At 44.9% G+C, this 20,990-nt stretch overlaps 1 protein-coding gene across 2 annotated transcripts in view; it reads right to left on the bottom strand.

Moving 5' to 3' along the window:
• EXOC3L4 (exocyst complex component 3 like 4) overlaps nucleotides 1-20,715 on the bottom strand; it is a 40,942-nt gene extending 20,227 nt beyond the window's left edge. The window contains exons 1-7 of one of the 2 annotated variants that reach the window (XM_081191623.1): nucleotides 19,822-20,715; nucleotides 19,437-19,691; nucleotides 9,041-9,704; nucleotides 7,717-7,834; nucleotides 6,320-6,436; nucleotides 4,820-4,920; nucleotides 3,381-3,470 (exon numbers count right to left, since the gene is read on the bottom strand). In XM_081191623.1, the coding sequence (XP_081047749.1) occupies nucleotides 3,381-3,470; nucleotides 4,820-4,920; nucleotides 6,320-6,436; nucleotides 7,717-7,834; nucleotides 9,041-9,704; nucleotides 19,437-19,691; nucleotides 19,822-20,677 (2,201 nt within the window). In that variant the 5' untranslated portion in view covers nucleotides 20,678-20,715. Of the gene's footprint in view, nucleotides 1-3,380; nucleotides 3,471-4,819; nucleotides 4,921-6,319; nucleotides 6,440-7,716; nucleotides 7,835-9,040; nucleotides 9,705-19,436; nucleotides 19,692-19,821 lie in introns of both variants that reach the window. The other variant, XM_081191622.1, reaches the window with a different exon arrangement.
• Nucleotides 20,716-20,990: the final 275 nt, after the last annotated feature.

Raw genomic sequence — 20,990 nt, forward strand, 5'->3', positions numbered from 1 at the left:
ACAAAGGTCTGTATAGTTAAAGCTATGGTTTTCCCAGTAGTGACGTATGGAAGTGAAAGTTGGACCAGAAAGAAGGCTGATCGCCGAAGAATTGATGCTTTTGAATTATGGTGCTGGAGGAGACTCTTGAGAGTCCTATGGACTGCAAGAAGATCAAACCTCTCCATTCTGAAGGAAATCAGCCCTGAGTGCTCACTGGAAGGACAGATCGTGAAGCTGAGGCTCCAATACTTTGGCCACCTCATGAGAAGAGAAGACTCCCTGGAAAAGACCCTGATGTTGGGAAAGATGGAGGGCACAAGGAGAAGGGGACGACAGAGGACGAGATGGTTGGACAGTGTTCTCGAAGCTACCAGCATGAGTTTGACCAAGCTGCGGGAGGCAGTGGAAGACAGGAGTGCCTGGCGTGCTCTGGTCCATGGGGTCACGAAGAGTCGGACACGACTAAACGACTAAACAACAACAACAATACTAGGAGAAATGTACACTAAAATGCAGATGAATTTTCACGAGCAGCTTCTTTTTAAAATTGCCAACTGGTGCAAAAATGTGGTGAATTGAAGGCGGGAAAAACAAGAAACTAAGTACAATCAACACTGACAGATTTGCTCATCCCTAGTCATTGCAATTGTTTTTGTTTGTTTTTTAACCATGTTTGGAGAAAAAAATGCATCCCACACATTGCTGGGTGTACTAATCCTTCAAAACAAAAAAATGTATATTTACGTTTACACAATAATTTGTTTTTCTTTTAATTGCCTGCTTGGGTTTCTTCTGTGGATAAAAAAAATATGACAGTAACAAGCTGAATTTATTTCCAGCCCCTTCTACTGTCTTGCTAATTACTGGAGGTGCCCTGCCACCTAGAGGCAGAATAATGCTAGTGCATAAAATAAAATCTAAAAACATTCTATATACCGTATTTTTCGCTCTATAACACGCAGATTTTTTCTCCTAAAAAGGAAGGGGAAATGTCTGTGCGTGTTATGGAGCGAATGTGTGGAAAAATAAGGCAAAAATCAAACCGCGCTTCAGGGAGAAGGGAGCTCCGTGATACAGGAAGTGGCAGTTTTCCTGCATTCTGCCTCAGGGTCTTACTGCCCGCCCTCTCTGTTTCCTTGCTGTGTTTGCTCAAACGGAACAAAGAGCAGGGAAAGCCCCTCCCCTCCAGGCAAGTAGAGAGGGAAAGCAGAGCGTCCGAACAAAGAGCAGGGAAAGCCCCTCCCCTCCAGGCAAGTAGAGAGGGAAAGCAGAGCGTCCAAACAAAGAGCAGAGAAAGCCCCTCCCCTCCAGGCAAGTAGAGAGGGAAAGCAGAGCGTCCGAACAAAGAGCAGGGAAAGCCCCTCCCCTCCAGGCAAGTAGAGAGGGAAAGCAGAGCGTCCGTCCTTCTATCCTGTCCCTGCTCCGGAGGAACAATGTTTGTGAAGGGAAGAGAGATTACAGGTTCGGCTTAAAATTCTGATTTGACTTCCTGCTTTTTGTTTTTGGAGACACACAGCATTCAAATATGCTTTCTTCCATTTAAAGAGGGAGAGAGAGAGAGAGAGAGCACACGCTGGCTGGCTTGTGTGGGTGGGTGGGGGGAAACTTTTGCCTTCCTTTCCTCACGTTATAGTCCTCTCCTGCATTCTTAGCCTTCTGTGTTTTTCCTTCCCTCCCCACTTAAAATGTGGTTACAAAGCATGGATCCACATGGATCCTCAGGATCTTTGCATTGGGTCACCCCAAATTCACCATCAGAGCACACAGCATGTCCATGGCTACAGCCTGCCCCCCCCAAAAAAAATCACGCACCCACTGTTGCCTGGGGCTGCAATGGTGCAAAAACGTGGTTACAAAGCATGGATCCACATGGATCCTCAGGATCTTTGCATTGGGTCACCCCAAATTCACCATCAGAGCACACAGCATGCCCATGGCTACAGCCTGCCCCCCCCCCAAAAAAAATCACGCACCCACTGTTGCCTGGGGCTGCAATGGTGCAAAAACGTGGTTACAAAGCATGGATCCACATGGATCCTCAGGATCTTTGCATTGGGTCAGCCAAAATTCACCATCAGATCACATGTCTGTGGCCACAGCATGAAGCACAAAAATGATACGTCCACTGTTTCATTCAGAATATTTTTTCCCTTGTTTTCCTCCTCTAAAAACGATGTGCGTGTTATGGTCAGGTGCGTGTTATAGAGCGAAAAATACGGTATGTGAAATGGGCTACTGATATATTTTTTTTAATGCTTTTAGTTATATTTTGTGTTTAAATAGATTTTGAATGGGTGTAAGATGATAACGTGTTTTTGTCTCTCTTGTCTTTCCAATTGCATGTTAATTTTTATTGCATTGATTTCCATGGTGACTATGGGCAAATGCACCTCCAAGTGTCCCCATTTTTAAGGGACAGTCCTGGATTTACAGAAGCCGTCCCAGTTTCTGATTTGATCTGGGAATGTCCCACTTTTCCTTAGGACATCCTATTTTCACTGGAGAGATGTTGGAGGCTATGGAGTTATACGACCCCTGAGCCAAGAAGATAAGTAACTACAGTGGTACCTTGGGTTACATACGCTTCAGGTTACATACGCTTCAGGTTACAGACCCCACTAACCCAGAAATATTACCTCGGGTTAAGAACTTTGCTTCAGGATGAGAACAGAAATCGTGCTCCAGCAGTGCAGCGGCAGCGGGAGGCCCCATTAGCTAAAGTGGTACCTCAGGTTAAGAACAGTTTCAGGTTAAGAACAGACCTCTAGAACGAAGTAAGTTCTTAATCTGAGGTACCACTGTATTCAACCTTTAGAAGACACCTGAAGGCATGCGTGTATTGGGAAGTTTTTTAATGTTTATTGTTTTATTATGTTTTTATATACTGTATGTTGGTGGCTGGGGCAACCCAGTCAGATGGGTGGTGTAATAATAATAATAATAATAATAATAATAATAATAATAATAAATGCCCCTATTTTCATTGGATAAATGTTGGAGGGTATGAAAGCGGTGTGTGTGTCTAATTTCCTATCTCCATAACCAGAATGGAAAAGGGGGTTACTGGCCTCTTAGTGGGCAGGTTCATCTTTTTGGGGGTGCACTAGTAATTTTTGTGCAGGGCTGCTTTCTAAAAAGAAATTGTAAGGCAGTAAAATGGGCATAGGGAACTTGTGTCACACCTTAATTTACCTTTGTTGGATAAGTTCCCCTGATACTGGTACTTCCACCCAGCACAATGTGCGGAGACTGAGGAATTGTATTTTCCCTGCAAAACGATCCCCGGACGTTCTGTTGTCCAAAAGGACACAACCAATTTGCCTTCTGTGCTAAATCCTAAGATCTGGTCCAACATCTCCTCTTCAAACACAGGGTGAGGGGGAAAAAACCAGGTTTACCTCAAGTCCTGGAAGCTGTTAAGGTAGGCCATCATGAACATCAGAAATTGGGGGTGATCTTTCGCTTGGTCCAAAAATGCTTTCCCAAAGCTGTAATAAAATTGTGGCTAATTAAAATTGGCCACTAACCAGTGATAAACACAGAACAAGCATAAACACCACAGACTTCAGCATCCTTTCCTGTTAGAGGAATCCTGCATTTGAGGATTAGCAGAAATCCTGTCTGTCTAGTCCAAGAGCCATGGGGTTAAGGAATAACCTACTGGCTGGGGGATTCACAGCTTGGCTTCCTTTACAACAAACTCCACTGTCTAATGTGGGTTTTTTAAAAGTCAGAGGAGCTGGGAAAAACTTTGGGAGAGTGATTTGAAGTTCACAGCATGTGAACAGCATCTTTGAAAATGATTTACAGATGGTATTTAATGTCAAGTAGATTTGCTAAAATGTATAAGTCCGAATCACATAAGTGCTGGAGATGTAATGATGTTTAAGGTACATTTTATCATATGTGGTGGACTGGTAAAAGAGGACTGGGAAATGATATATAATTATTTGGGGGGAAAACCCATTTAAAAGTACCTTTCAAAAAAACCACCAGAGTCCTTTTCATTGGGGATAATTCCCAAATGTTAAAAAAGCCTATTTATGTATGCCGCTACTGCGGCCCGTGTTTTGTTAGCCCCAAAATGAAAAACAAGTGAGATCCCAATCAAAGAAGAACTTAAACTGATGGAATATGTGCAGCTTGCAGATTTAACATATAGAATAAGAGAACAAGAAGAACACACGTATAAAGAAGACTGGAAAATGTTTACTGAATATATGGGTGAAAATTGGGTTCATTTAAAAACGCTGGCAGCATTAAGATAAATCCAACAGTGTAAATAAGTTTTGATGGACTACTGAATGGTTTAGTGTATGTAAAATATGCAGGGATGTATGTTATGCAAAATGAACCACAGAAAGAGAAGAAGGAAAGTCATTGGTTTAAGGTTGTTTAAATGAATATTTTGAAATGTAATTTAGAAAATTTAATAAAAATTATATACAAAAATAAAATAAAAGTCAGAGGAGTTATTGGATGATAGTTTTATCAATCGTGTTTAGCCAGGTCAGCTAAAATGGGTCCTTCATGCTTAGAGAAGCAATATGCATTTGACTACGAGTTGGTGATGAGGACATTGTGATTTGCAGAGATGGTCAAACAGGCCCCAGATTTCTTTACCAGCTCTTCCGTCTGAAGTTCTTTTTGCTGGCGATGACAGAGTCAGAATTTGGATTCATTTGAAGAGGAAGCATTTGCCTCTGCACTTGAGCTAAAGCCTCAGCTACGTCCTCAGAACAGCTGATGCTTTCCCATCATGCCTATTTGCTAGAACCATTAAGCATAAAACGTGATCCAGTTTAGACACTGGTACTTTGAAACAAGCAGACATTACCGTGGTAGGAATTCCGTCACTTCTTTCACGATACCTTTGAGAACGGCGTCTTCCACTTTTTCGCAAATGCAGCCGGCTACCTTTCTGTGTTGTTTGGCGAGCTGGACCAAAGGGGACAAGGGATGTAACAAAAAGCAGAGAGGCAATGGCTTTGTTTGATGAGTACAATGGCCACCTCAATGATTTTTTTCAGGTGCGGCAGACACAGAACATGCCAGAGCTTGCATTTTGCAAAGAGGAAACAAAAAGGACCTGGGTGAGGCTAGGGAAATCTATTTGCCAGAATTTTAACCAACTGGGGTAGTAAAACACCTCATCATTTTTTCAAAGGTCAGGGAAAGGTTTAAAAAAGGGGGGGTGTAGCTTTTGAGAAGTGCAATTTCTGAAGGATCTCATTTTATTTCAGAAAGTGTGAATTAAGCAGGGCTGCCTTTAAATGCAAACGGAATCACATTTCTGCTCCATCCCTACCAGCAGGCCTGTGTTATTCTGATTTCTGAGGGATGGCCGTGCCTTAACTAACATCAGGCTTCCTCATCCTCGGCCCTCCAGATGTTTTTGGCCTACAACTCCCATGATCCCTAGCTAGCAGGACCAGTGGTCAGGGATGATGGGAATAATAGTCTCAAAACATGTGGAGGGCTGAGGTTGAGGAAGCCTGTTAGACTAACATCATAAGACGTGCCTTGCTGCAGAATCAAGTCCGCTGCATCCAACTTCCTATTTCTGTAAGGTGGTCAAAGCCGATCCTCAGGGAAGCCAGCAAACAGGACACAAAGGCAATTGCTGCACCCCTTACAAAATTCCCAACACTTCTGCTAATCCATATACTTTTTGATTATTGAAAACATATAATGATCCCATGAAACCTTAGTAATGACAGCAGAACAAAAAGCCCTCCCTCCAAAACACCTCACCTTAAATTTAATTTTCTTCCAATATGGGTTTATTATTTCTTTTGCATTTTATTTAACTGAAATGACTCAGCCCACTGCAAATTGCAAAAATATGAGTTCCTCCTGGCTTCATTGATCTCCCAATCCCTAAATCTAGCAGGGGCTTTTATTTCTCTCTCTCTCTCTTTAAAAATGTGGGAGGTTGTCATTCTGCTGTGGTCACACACACCACCCCCAATTTCTCTCTCCTTCTTTCTCTTTTTTCGAGGCTGCTGCAGGTCTAGTAGCAAGTGCTTTCTCCACACCAAATGTCTTTTTGTAACAACCCTGTTCTCTGCACTCCTTCCTTCCTTCTAAAAAGACTCTAAAAATCAGTTGCCTATTATGTCTGTGACACAATTGACAGCAGGTTTAATTTGTAGCTAGGAAGCGAGGGGTGGCAGTGTTAAAAATTGTAATAAAACTACATTTTGCTAATACATTCTCCGAGGACGTAACTAACATAAATTAGCACAGTAGGCGACACCTACATACCAGAAGGTAATATTTCAATTTCCCTGGAATCAAAGAACATGCATGTGCTATGAACAATCTCAGCAAATACCGTTTGAATATCGTAGGACAGCAACGAATCATATGGGTTTTTCCGCTCATCTGGCTGTCCTTTCCACTTTTCCTTGGTCTCCAGCATCAAAATATTCTCCAAGCAGTTCTTGGTTTCCTGCTAAATATTTAGATAAAGGGGAACAACACAGATCAACATAATCATATATGCAGACACTTCTTTTATGCACACGCATCCCAGTTCCTTGTAGCTCTCCAGTAAAATAGTTTTCAAAATGGATCCAAAAGATGCTTTGGAAGCTAGTCAAGTTCTGCTGCTTGAGAAAAACCAGCAAGGGCAGACAAACTGCCTTGCAAAACAGTGTGGCCCACTGCTAAGTGTGGGTGGGTGGGTGAGAATTCAATTCAGTCCGCATTTAAAGACAAACCAGTCAAATCTTCTCTTTTGGAAACGATATGTTGAACCGCAAAACACAGTCATCCTTGAGAATTTGCCGAATTTAGCAATGCACTTCTCCAGGCAAGTAATGCGTATAAAATGCATATTATTAGGGTAAAGGGAAAATCATGTACAAAAGTTGCATTATATTAGGAGAAATTGCTTCCAAGAATGTGTACATTAGTCAAAACTGCACAATAAATGAACCCATCATTGGGCTTTGATGAAAAGAGCTCACACTCACTTCTCAATGCTCCTTGCATCCCTATTTTCATCGGAGAAATGTTGGCGATTATGCCCTACTGCATGCCTTTGTTGTGGCCTAGGGTCTGTTAAAGGTAAAGGTAAAGGGACCCCTGACCATTAGGTCCAGTCGTGGCCGACTCTGGGGTTGCGGTGCTCATCTTGCTTTATTGGCCAAGGGAGCCAGCGTACAGCTTCCGGGTCATGTGGCCAGCATGACTAAGCCGCTTCTGGCAAATCAGAGCAGCGCACGGAAATGCCGTTTACCTTCCCACCGGAGTGGTACCTATTTATCTACTTGCACTTTGACGTGCTTTCGAACAGCTAGGTTGGCAGGAGCTGGGACTGAACAATGGGAGCTCACCCCGTTGCGGGGATTCAAACCGCTGACCTTCTGATCGGCAAGCCCTAGGCTCTGTGGTTGAACCCACAGTGCCATCCGCATCCGTGAGCACTGGATAGGTTTGCCTTTAAATGATAATTGAATCGAATTCCCCCCACCCCCATATGTAAACCAGGAAGTAGACAAGGAATCTCCATTCAACAAATAATGCATTGCTCCTGTGGAAGTTTAAGGGGCCTTTGGATCCCATTCATAAATGCATTTTCTAAGGCGATCACTTCATTCCAAAGGAAGTTGGGGCACTAAATGCTACAGTCTGGAATAAAAGCAGCATGTGTTCGGTTTCAAAGGATTCAATCAGTGATGCAAACTTCCCTCTCCTTTGATTTATACAAGGAAATTGAGATGTTACCTGGACAGAGTTAACGTAGTTGCTCTTCAGTTTGTCTAAATCTTCTGAAGTTAACAAATCCGGCAGAGCTTCAGTTTTTATTTCTGGTTTAAGATCTGGGCATCCTAAGAGATTTTCACTACAAAAACAAAAACAGCATTCCATGATGTTTCTACATCTGGGTCCTTCGTCCAGAAGCCTGTGGACAGAATCTGGCTTACAGAAAATACCTTACTGGTCTTGGCAAAGTCTTTCCCTCCCATCGCTTTAAAGGAAAGGAGGGCAGCAGCTGGGGTGGTCCCTAATCTAATTCATTTTGGTGTGTTATTTTTGCTAACATACACGTTTTAAAAATCTATGGCTTTTAAAATGTTTTTGTCGGAGAAGGGTTATTGGTTTCTTTTTGTTTTATTATGCATTCTGTATTCTCATTTTGTATTTTTCTGTTGTGAACTATCTGGGGATCTTTGGAAGGGCAGTATACAATAAATAATAATAATAATAAGTAATAATAATAATAATAATAATAATAATAATAATAATAATAATAATTTTGCATGCTTTTCGTGTGCACTTTTTTGTAGCATACAGTGTTTTGTATTTTTTTTAATTTTAAACTTTACAAAATGTAGAGATGCACAAAGCAGATTACCAGCATCAGACCTAGAGCCAGGAACCAGGTTCATTTCATTATCCAGTGACTCTGTAGCCTCCAATGGTGTCCTAGTAATTACTGGATTCCAGGGTAACAAAAATATGAAGGAGAGGCTGAAGGAATCCACACAAGCATGTGGGAGGGGTCAGCGGTACAATCCTGCTGCATCTTGACCACATGGAAATCACATGGACATGGTTGGCGCTGTGGTCTAAACCACTGAGCCTCTTGGGCTTGCCGATCGGAAGCTCAGCGGTTCGAATCCCCGCAATGGGGTGAGCTCCCATTGCTCTGTCCCTGCTCCTGCCAACCTAGCAGTTCAAAAGCACACCAGTGCAAGTAGATAAATAGGTACCGCTGTGGCAGGAAGGTAAACAGCATTTCCGTGCACTCTGGTTTCTATCACAATGTCTCGTAGCGCCAGAAGTTGTATAGACATGGTGGCCACATGACTCGGAAAGCTGTATGTGGACAAACATCGGCTCCCTCTGTCTGAAAGCGAGATGAGCTCCACAACCCCATTGCTGCCTTTGACTGGACTTAACTGTCCAGGGGTCCTTTACCTTTACCTTTTTTACTGAACACTGCAGCACCTATAGCTTGTGACATGGACCAAACAATATCTGCGACTTAACTATCCAGGGATCCTTTACCTTTTCCTAATCATCATGTGATTAATGGGAAACCTACCTGCGGTATACATTAGTGACCCAGTTGAGTACTGCATAGAATTGATTGCATCCCAGGCTCTCATCTTCTTCCAGGATGCTTTGTAAATGCAAAGAGAGGGCTTTGTGGAAAGCCTTCAGGTATGCATCGCCCACACTGTAGTCTGGTGGATAGCATTTGTGTACCCAGTGTTTGATTGTCAACAAATCTGTTCTTACGACTTCTTTGAGATATCCTAAGTGTATCGACAGCCAAGAGGTGTTGTCCTCCTTCAGTGGCACAGGCACTTTTGAGACCCTGATTTCCACACTTCGCTTGACAGCGTCTTCCCAAAGCTGCCTCCAGTTCCTGGCTAACCCAAGGTTGGACACAGCCTCGGATGGGGCAGCGATGCTTGTAGCCCCAGTATGGGCTTTTTCTTCCTCTGTGATCAGAGTCACAAGAGTGTTTAAAGCTTTTGCATCTACCCTGGGAAGCTCCAGGGTTTCCTCCACGGTGCGCTGGATGGCCTTAGAAACCAAGTCGTAGAGCAAGTCAATGTCCTTGGCCTTCACAATGCATCCCTTGGGGTTGTCTTCATATTTCTTGGCATCTATTTCAGCCAGAAGCTCCCTTTCTAAACCCTTGATGTTTTTGAAGGCTTCTAGAAGTTGCCCGTTTTTAATAAGTTCATTTATCTGCATAACTAAAGAGAGAAATGGAGCGTGAGAGCAAGCCACAACTACTGCATGTTTTCCTCTTCAGAAATAATTTGGAATAGTTCCTCTGGGGCAGTGGTGGGGAACCTGTGACCTCTTACTTGTTGCTGGACTCCAGCCCCCCAAATCCCTGACCATTAGCCAAGCTGGCTTGCTGAAATATACTCAGAGTCGCAAAGTGATTTCATGCTCTTTATTCAGCTCATAGTGGTGAGGAGGAATGAATGAAAGTCCCCTCAAAGTATCTGCTTTATATACATTATTTACACAATGGGCTGCACATGATTGGCTAATTCTGGAATTCTACTGTAAGCCAATCAGGTTGTGGATTCACTTATATCTGGAGCATGATTGGGTGGTTCCTGCCAACCAATCATGCTGCTGCATTGTTCTAGGACCAATCAGACTGCTGCAGTTTGGATCCTATTCAACTCAGTACATAACACTTGCGCTGGTGGGAGCTGGAGTCAATAAACATCTGGAGGGCCAGAGGTGTCCCACCCATGCTCTGTTGAATAAAACGAAACCTAAACAAGATGCTTTGTCTATTGTCTCACAGCAGGAGGAGGCTCTTTCATGCAGAAGAATAAAAGGAGTTACAGAACTACTTCTGTGTTCTCAGGAGGAGGAGGAGGAGGAGGAGGAGGAGGAGGAGGAGGAGGAGAAGAAGAAGAAGAAGAAGAAGAAGAAGAAGAAGAAGAAGAAGAAGAAGAAGAGGAGGAGGAGGAGGAGTAGTAGTAGTTCGGACTTGATATCCCGCCTTTCATTCCCCTTGAGGAGTCTCAAAGCAGCTAACAATCTCCTTTTCCCTTCCTCCCTCACAACAAACACTCTGAGGTGAGCGAGGCTGAGAGACTTCAGAGAAGTGTGACTAGCCCAAGGTCACCCAGCAGCTGCTTGTGGAGGAGCAGGGAAGCGAACCCGGTTCACCAGATTACGAGTCCACCGCTCTTAACCACTACACCAGGCTGGCTCCTTGTTCTTTTATCCAGAGGTTTTCAACCTTTTCGACTCCACAGCTCCTTTGACCAACTACATTCTTTCTGCGGCACCCTTGTGGGGCTCAGGAGCCATGTTATGTCACCCCTTGCCTGCAAAGCTGGCAGCCTCTTGCCCTTTTTCGGGCATCCTCCCTTCTAGAATCTTCCCCCAGCCTCCTCTCCTCTCCTCAGGAGTCCTCTGGGCAGCAGCTGCTGCCACCCCTGGTCTCTGAGCTGCCCCCTCATCTCAAAGAGAGGTGCCTCCTCACACTGCCGCACAGGGGCCTGGGACTTGTCTGTCCATTCCCAACCGGAAGAGCTGGTGGAGTGGCTGGCTGGGCTCCTTTGCCCACTTGCTTGCTTACTTCAAGGCTGCCTCAGCTCCTGGCAACCAGCACCCCCTGAGGCACCATTCACCTGTGAAGCTTGTAGCCAGGGCTGCTGCAATAAGCAGCTGTACAAGCCTTTGGGAGGCAGAGACGTGAGAGGGCATCAGAGGAGGGAGGGAAGGAAAGAGGGACAGAGGCCAGTGTTGCCTGCGACATCGCTGACTACCATTCCAGGCATCCCAGGGTGCCACAGCACACTGGTTGAAAACTACTGCTTTAATCCTTTACAGCAGCTGTGGGGAACTTGTGGACCTTCAGTGATTCCAGGACTACAGCTCTAATCTTCCCTGGCCATTGACCATGTCCAAGAACTTCTGAAGGGCTTGCAGGTTCTCCTTCCCTAAATACAGGTGGCAAATGTTCTACTGGAATGAAAAGTTTGCATTTCCTTACTTCTATTCTGACATTGTTTTTACCCCCAAAACATTTCTGCTATGAATAAAAAGTTTTATTGGTTTTATCCTAACCAGTTCATAAGTGCAAGTGAAGAGACTTGCTGGATCACACTGAAGGTCCATCTATTCCAGACATGAGGAAACCTGTGGACCTCCAGATGTTGTTTTTCAGGATACAATTGTTGATGGCATCAGAAGCAGTTAAGAGGTTGAGGAGAACCAAAAGCAGCTTCTGTGGCAAAACTGAGCCTAAACCCCGATTGAAATGGATCTAGAAAATCAGTTTCCCCCAACAGTGCCTGGATCTGATTCAGGACCACCCGCTCAAGAAACCTTCCCCCAAAGGTGAGATATTATTATTACAACAACAGCAACAACAACAATTTATTATTTATACCCCGCCCATCTGGCTGAGTTTCCCCAGCCACTCTGGGCGGCTTCCAATCGAGTGTTAAAAACAATACAGCATTAAATATTTGAAAACGTCCCTAAACAGGGCTGCCTTCAGATGTCTTTTAAAGATAAGATAGCTGCTTAATTCCTTCACATCTTCCACAGGGCAGGTGCCACTACCGAGGAGGCCCTCTGCCTGGTTCCCTGTAACTTAGCTTCTCGCAGTGAGGGAACCGCCAGAAGGCCCTTGGCGCTGGATCTCAGTGTCCGGGCTGAACGATGGGGGTGGAGACGCTCCTTCAGGTATACTGGACCGAGGCCGTTTAGGGCTTTAAAGGTCAGCACCAACACTTTCAATTATGCTCAGAAATGTACTGGGAGCCAATGCAGATTTCTCAGGACCAGTGTTATGATATTGGCAACTAGCTGGTAATTACTAAGATTTTCCAAATCCAGAGAGGTTTCATGAGGAGTGGTCTTACCACTGCCTCATTCAGGTAGGCAGGGACCAACCCACCTGCAAGGAATCCTTAATCACCTCCCTGGCCCAGCCAGCTGTCCCCTCCTTGATAGTTTTTATCAGCTAAGAGTGCCAGTGGTTGCCCTAACCAGTCCAAGCACCTTCTCCACATCGCTGAGCCTTGCTAACTGAAACTCATCCAACACTACAGGACTAGGGCAGATCTACACTCATGGTTTATAACATTAAGGGAGCTTTAAGAATGGTTTTCATACTGTATAAGGGCAAATTATGTTTTCCCTATAACATTAAGAATGCATTAAACAGCCACTGGCAATTGGGAAACCATGTGTTAAAGGTAAGGGAATGCCTGTGACATTTTAAAATGATAATAATGTTTAAAAGATCAGTGCAGATCCAGCCTTAGACAGTGCTCTGCATACCTCATGATATTTATCTGCTGTAAAAGTGGAGTCAAGATCACAGTGGATGCAAGTGGTTTTGTCCTCAAAATGCTTTGCGAGGAAGTCACTGTCATGGAATTCTACTCAATATTGGTCCAGAGCAGAACTCTAATGCATAGTTAGCAGAGTAAAAACTTAAACACCTTGCAGGATTCCCAGAAAATAGACCAGAGGCAATTAATATTTCATCCAGCAGAGCTTTACTGCTACTGAAGGCAAATGAACATAATGGTCACAAATCCAGTACATTCAGGATTGGCACTGCCCATAAGAAGTCCAGTTGCAGCAGACTTAACTTAAACTTACAATAATTTATAATAAGTCTAAACCTTAACACTACATACAGAACACCAGAAGGAAAAGAGATAGAAAGAGAAAGTGAAACCAATGTTCCTTCTGGCCTTGACTGAAGAGATAACAGTTTAAACCAGCTGTACTCAGCTTCTCTGAAGGAATAACCCTGTGCTGGTCCTGGGGTTAATCAAGAGTCAAGGTCCAAGTCCAGTCCGTGGCAGATGAAGCAAGATGAAGGCAGTCCGTAAAAGTCGAACCTGGGTGCAGGGCAGGGTTCAGGCAGGGACGGACAACCACCAACATTGCTCCCGCAACTTAGGACTGGGGCTGGCCAGCTTTTATCTGCCCCGAGGCATAGGGCGGCCCCGATCCACAGGTGACTCGCCTCTCCTGGCCTGGAGGCAAGCACTCCTCCTGCGGGAACTTAGTTCCCTCCGCCTCTCTGCCCTGAGCCTCTGCAGCTCAGGAGACGCTGGAGGGTTACCGGACCCAGAGGCAACCTCAGCTTCCCCTGATGGGGCTGAGAGTGGAGCACCTGCAGGCAATGGGTCCTCCATCACCTCAGGGGCCAGAGCAGACTCAGCTGGTGCCTGCACCTGAGGATCCAGCACAGGTGAGGACCTTTCAGGCTCATGCCCCAGCCCCAGCTCAGCTGGTTCTGAAGGCGGGGGATCCTGTGCAGGCTGGGATTCCTCAGGTTCAGCATCTGAATCCGAATCTGAATCCCAGGCCATCACGAACCCAAACATCATGAACCTTCTGCTTGTTTCTTTCACACAGAGAAGCTTCCAGAACCCTCTTGAATTAAGAAGAATAGGAAAGATCTCTACACATCAGATCAATGCTTTCTGAACTAAAAATGCAAGCTGACAGTCACAGCAAGACGGAAAAGCTCACAATGAGGATGCAAGGGAGGCGACTGTACTATTTAGTCCCCTGCCAGGGTCATTATCAGAGTTCAAGAACACATTCCAGAGAGACAGAAACTCTTATGGGGAGTGAGAAGGAGGGCTGGAGCAGGTATGTGGCCTGAGGAGAGTCCAATGGTGTGGGAAAATGATTGCTTGTATATGAGAGCATGAGCAAAGTTCTTATTGTTGCAGGGTGATTTCATAGCTAGAAGCATCCTTGGAGCATGAACAGCGCGTGAACAGCTCGTGCTGTCCTATATGATTGGCTAACGTAGCATGGCTTGATGCTCGCATAGTCTAGTGCGAATGTCCTTATCTGCTGGCTAGAACAAATTGCTTGGCTTGTATTTTGTATCTTTCTGATTTCACACAATAAAAGCTGTGCTGTATTAGCCCTAGGAGCAGCCATATTTCGGAACCCCTCATGGTGTGAGACTGATTTTTCCCTGGATGCCGAGCTGCAACTCGACATTTTGGTGCCCCGTGTGACTGCCTTCGGACTTCACGTTGTTCAGCACTCACCAACACGTCGTTCATCCACGTAGTGGATCCCTGGTGAGTGCTCCCGTGTGACTGCCTTCGGACTTCACGTTGTTTTTCATTATTCAGCACTCACCAACACGTCGTTCATCCACGTAGTGGATCCCTGGTGAGTGCTCCCGTGTGATTTCTTTCGGACTTCATGCTGTTTTACAACGTTCAGCTCTCACCTCGCCCCGCAAGGGCTGCAGACGCGTCGTTCATCCACGTAGTGGATCCCTGGTGAGAGCTCCCGTGTGAATGTGATTCTGGACTACGTTACGGACTTATCAGCACTTATCTCCGCCCGGACAGGGCAAAAAGGCGCCTCCCTCATCCTCCTAAGGATCCCTCGGTAAGTGCTCCCTGCTCTTTTTGCAACTCTCGCAATCATGGGAAAGTCTCTCTCTGCACCACAGAAAATTTTTTTTAAAGACCTTAAATTCCTTTTGGCCAGTAACAACCTTGCTGTTCGGAAAGCTGACCTTAAGTCCCTTATAAAAGCCCTGGACACTCACTGTCCCTGGTTCCCCCAGGACGGAAATTGGGGGTTAGACGATTGGAAAAAAATTGGACACTTCTTTCAAAATCATCCACAGATTGATGTCAAAGTTTTGCATGCCTGGGGTAACGTCTACAAAGCTATGTCGTGTTTAACTCCTTCAAACATTCTTCTGGCTGCTGCAACAGCTTCTTCGCCCGCCCTCCCGGTACCTGTTTTGCCTGCCTCAAACCTACCTCCTAAACCGCCGGACATTTTCCCTTCGGCTCCTCCTGTCACTCCCCTGCATTCTTCGCATTCAGCACCCCCCATTTCCACTCCTCTCCAAGAAGAGACTCTTTGTACTGCTGCTCCGTTGCTGCCTTTTGATTCTGATACTCCAAATCTCTTTCCTGTGATTGCTCCTGCACCCCCAGCCCCCGTCATGCTGACCCAAACCGATGTTCTCGATGGGCTGACGGGAGGAGGCAATTTTCTTCCTATTGCCCAACAGTTGGTCCTTGATCCTATGTACTGGGCAGCCACCACCGCTGCCGCTCAAGAGGCTCTGGCCTCTGTCCCTGATGACAGGAATGAGCACGATGGCCGATGTGGAAGCATCAGACAGGACCCTGCAAAGCCCTATGGACAATTTGTTGATCGCTTGTACAATACCTTCAAGCGGCAAGTTCAGGACCTGGCAGCGCAAGAACTGACTGTACGCCAGCTTGCGTTCACTAATGTAAATGAGAACCATAAGCAAGCACTGTGCCCTTTGATGACAACATCAAATATAGCCATTGCTGATATCCTTACAGCCTGCCAGTCAGTGGGCACTGAGACGCACAAAGCTCATCTTTTAGCCACGGCTCTGTCCTCCGCCGTGTCCCAAAATCCTGCAAAGGCTGCAACCTGTTGGCTTGACAGTGGCTAAGGAAAAAATCCAGCAGACTTTACCTATTACGTACCTGGGACACAAGCTGACAGCATCTGCAGCCATTCCAGTTACGCCTCAACTACAGTTTCCTGGTCATCTTAGACTGGTGGATTTACAACAAATCCTTGGACAGCTGAATCGGATAAAGAGTTATTTGGACCTGCCCACCTCCACTTTGTCTCCACTATTTTCTGCCCTTAAAGGACATAAGGATCCAGCAGACAAGATCACAGTCACCTCTGCAATGGAAGAGGCTCTTCCACAGCTGTTCCAGTGTTTCCTGGCACGTTGAAAGGCCATCTTCAACCCTATCGCGTTGGCCCCCCTTCCCCCTGGGAAGCCACCGTTTCTACCACTTATCGTTACAGTTTTGCCGCCTCTTGTTTGGGAAATGAACCTGGCTTTGAAGGATGCCCTCGCTGGATTGGCATCGCTTGGGTTTTGCCTCCTAATAGCAACCATCCCATCTGTGTCATCACGCTTCATTGGGCTTGGATTTTTGACTCAGCAGTACAAGGAGCAATACATCAGACTTATTTACAGCAAATGGGCTCCTGTATCTGCAGAAATGGTTGTGTGACTTCTTCTGGATTATGGTTTTTACATGCCAATAATCGAGCCACGAAATATCACACAGGTTGCTCGGAAGTGGCCATTGGACTAATTTACCATTCTCATCCTTATTGGCATCACTTGGATTTTACCCCCCATATTTTTTTTTTCTCCTCCCTCAGGAGTCCTGCCCTATGATGTGTTCCCCTGAGCATGTACAGAGGGCTGTCTTGGAACTATTGTGGACTCTTGGCAAGGGAGGGGGTGAGGGAATTTTAGTGTGTTCCAGTTGTTTCATTTTTGTGCTTTGGCATGGTTCCCGGACAGAAAGCAAGTTGCAAGTTGCAATATGGTTCTTTAACATGGCCTGCGAAGACAATGGGCTCTGTTCTCGACCTTGTTGCAATCTTTTTAGTTACAGCAAGCGGGATATGCTTGGCTAGTGCCTTTAGCTGCTGAGAAAAATGATTTTAAAAAGCTTCTCGAAGCTTTCAGCCTTTTTTTGGTGATGGTATTCTAGCATTCCAGTAAATGCTTTATATAAGATTAGCAATAATATGAAGGATAATCGTATAAGTTCACCCCGTGTTTTTTTTTATCGCTTGTAGAAATAGCGCCTTATTGTTTTCGTTTTAATCATAATAGCAAAAAATTTTTAGGTCATTATCCATATTGTAATTGGACCTATGAGTATGTTAATGGATCTTCTTATTTTTTTTTATTACCACTATGAGTGATAGGCCAAAAGTCTCAGTTAATAATGTCACAACTTACATGACTTATGAACAACAAGCTGCGTGTAGAGATTTTTATGTTTGGTTCAACTGGATGAGAAAAAGCAGTGAATCTACATGTTTGCTTCAATACCCCTGATATATAAGATAGATAAGCTCCCAGAGGTTCGTTTGCGTAACAGAAGGGAAGTATAATCACCTATTTCTCAATATACAGGGACAGCTAGATAAGCTCCCAGCGGTCCGTTTGCGTAACAGAAGGGAAGTACAATCACCTATTTCTCAATATACAGGAACAGCTATTTCTAGGTCTCTTCTGCCTTCTTTAGGTGTAGGGATGAATTACCGTGATTTGCATAGATTGGCAAATTGCACTGAAGCCTTGTTTAATTCTACTATCTTGGCTTTAAAAATGATTAACAAAGAAATGTCAGAAATAAGAAATGTAGTTCTTCAACATCGTTATGCTTTAGATGTGATCCTTGCTTCTAAAGGTGGAATTTGTGCCTTAATTCATTCTCATTGCTGTATGTATATAACCGATCAATCGACCAATATCTCTGCTACTATTGATTATATGGAACAAATGATAGCCCATAATCCTTTGAATCCACCTGAAGGTTTTGATCCATGGGAGTGGTTGTTTTCTTGGTTGCCTAATGGATTATGGTTAAGAAAAATATTATTGATTGTAATTGCATGTATTGCTGGCTTCATTATGGTGTGTTGTTGCATTCAATGCATACCCTCTTTGATTTCCCAATGCACTGCATGGTGGTACCGACCACGGCCCACCACAGGGGTTACAAGAGGAATTTATGTTGCAAAGTGTAGACGCTTAGGCAATGAAGTGTACGATTTGGACTAATGGTCCCTCTTTTCCTCTAATAATATAAACAAGAAAAGGGGACATGTGGGAAAATGATTGCTTGTATATGAGAGCATGAGCAAAGTTCTTATTGTTGCAGGGTGATTTCATAGCTAGAAGCATCCTTGGAGCATGAACAGCGCGTGAACAGCTCGTGCTGTCCTATATGATTGGCTAACGTAGCATGGCTTGATGCTCGCATAGTCTAGTGCGAATGTCCTTATCTGCTGGCTAGAACAAATTGCTTGGCTTGTATTTTGTATCTTTCTGATTTCACACAATAAAAGCTGTGCTGTATTAGCCCTAGGAGCAGCCATATTTCGGAACCCCTCATGGTGTGAGACTGATTTTTCCCTGGATGCCGAGCTGCAACTCGACACAATGGGCAGATGGAGCAGGCCAGAGGGCTGGATTTGTCCCCTAGGCCTGGGGTTGTTCACCCCTCTACTGAAAGCTTTTGTGTTCAGAAAAAGATGGCTAAGAAAGGACAAGACGGAGATTGATAAAACTCTGCAGGGTAATGAGAGACTGCTCCCATCATGGCCCAGTTAAATTCCTGCTCTGCACTTTGCGGTTGTGTAGTTCACATGCACAGAAATGATTTGCTTAGTGCCTCTGTGTGTGATGTGAGCGAAGGCAGCTGGCTAGTAACGACTTGTACCAAAATACCGCTGACAGACAGTGAGTTTGGGCTCTGGCAGGCGCTGAAGATTAGATTTCGAAAAAGTGGCTGATCCCAATTAATTTACCAATTTTCCTTTCAAGGCAAAGTTGAAACAAGCACTGAGCACATTCCGGCAGATAAAAAGAGACTCACGCAAAACTGAAAGCAAGCAAAAGCAGCGTCCAAGAGGCACTTATAAGCAAGAAAGCAAATCTCCTAATTGTCGTTCCCACAAATTATAATAGCTGGGGGACACCTGGGTTCAGTTCCCTGATCATCCAGAAAGCTGACTGTGAGCTCTCAGAGCAGTATCTTTCAGATCTAACCATCCTCCCTAGGTTGATATGTGAACAAAAAGTAAAGGGGGCTGAACAGTGCAGTGCCCTGAGATCCGTGAAACAACACAGCCAGTGGTCAGGATGGCACCACCACCCAAAAGTCCCTGCTTCTGATGGACACCTATTGAGTCTCGTTCAGTAGGGGTACCTGATAAATGTTATTGACCGAATTTACAAGGAAGGCACCAGCACTCAACTCAGTTTCAATATTTGATTTGGCATGTAGTAAACATGCCCTGTATTATGATATGCTGAAAGAACTGTACACCTGTTTTCAAACCTTGCCATCCAGAACAACCCAGAAAAACAACATCAAGCAACGGCATCTTCAATTTCTTACCAGATAGTGGTTCGTTCTGAACATGGTCTTCTTCTTCTTCTTCTTCAGGCTCCTTACTCTCCTTCAGAAGGCTGGTCTTTTTTTTCTTTAAGAATGAAAAACGCTTGCTGGACCTGGAGGGGTCCACTTCTTCAGCCTGTGACAGCTTCTTCTTCTCTGTGACAGCTTTTGATGCACTTCCCATCAAGCTCAAGCTCCGAATTGGTTTGAATTCCTTTGGCTCGTCTTCTCCTTGATGACTCAGGTGCGGATAACCTTTGGGAAGACATTGATTGATTGATTGATTGATTGATTGATTGATTTCCCACCCTTCACCCTAAGGTCCCAAGGCAGGTTACAGCATTAAAAACAACATTCAAAACAATTGACAACAACAAATTGTCACCTTCTCCTTCTGTGTAGTTCACTGAAGGTTCCATTTTCTCCTCCTCTTCCTTCTCCCTTATTTCTGTTTTAGTTTCATCCAGTTTAGTTTCAACCGATTTCTCTTTGAGAGATTTTGATCTGCCTTTCCTCAAGCTCATTCTTATTATCTTATTGATGTTTTGGGGCTCCTTTTCTTTGGGAAGGCGCTTGCCATCTTCACTCCCCTCCGTATGTTTTGCCAGAGATCTTGACTCTGATGGCAGTTCTATTTCCCCATCCGCCTCCCTTATTTCTGCCTTATCTTCACCCACGTTGACTTCAGTAGATTTCTCTTCGGCAGATTTCAATGCCTCTTCACCATCCGTGTGTTTTGCAGGAAACTTTGGTTCTGCCGCCGGCTCCATTTCCCCATCAGCCTCTCTTGTTTTTGTTCTCTGCCCATCCGTGTTAGTGTCACTTAATTTCTCTTTGAGACTTTGAGACTTTCTTTTCCTGGTGCTCAGTGTTTCTCTGATACCCCTGATGAAGCTTTTTGGCTCGGTTTCTCCTTGTTTATGCAAAGATGGACAGTCTTCGGGAGGACAGTGTGCACCTTCACTCTCTGCACTTTTCCCTGGAGACTCTGGCTGTGATGCCACCTCCAATTTCCCATTCCTCCCGCTTATTTCTGTTTTATCTCCATCCATTTTACCTTCAGCCAGTTTCTCTTTGGCCAATTTTGATGCGTTTCCCCTGAAGCTCAGCACTTCTCTGATACCCCTGATGAAGTTTTTGGGCTCGTTTTCTCCTTGCTGACTCAAGGGCGGAGAATCTTTGGGAAGACAACTGCCAATTTCACTCTCTGTGCATTTTTCTGGAGACGCTGGCAACTCCATTTCCCCACTCGACTCCCTTGCTTCTCTCTCTCTTTTTTTTACTGTGGGAGGTGGGGGGGGGAGGCAGGGCGGGGAAAGAAAGCAGGAAAGTTAATCAGTATGTTACAGAAGTGGAAGGCAGGAAACAACTATTGCTGACATGTGCAGTAGACATCCACTATCAGTAAGGCCAGCTTTACATATGGGTGTGATGGCCTGGGACTTGGGCTCGGAACCAGAGGAGACTCAGTCTGCACCAGATCCTTTGCCTCAGGCATCATCTGAACCAAGTATGCGGTCTGATCCTGAAGAGTCCCAGTCTGCACAGGTTCCC

Source organism: Podarcis bocagei, assembly GCF_964188305.1.
Source record: "Podarcis bocagei genome assembly, chromosome: 1".
Classification (NCBI taxonomy): domain Eukaryota; kingdom Metazoa; phylum Chordata; class Lepidosauria; order Squamata; family Lacertidae; genus Podarcis; species Podarcis bocagei.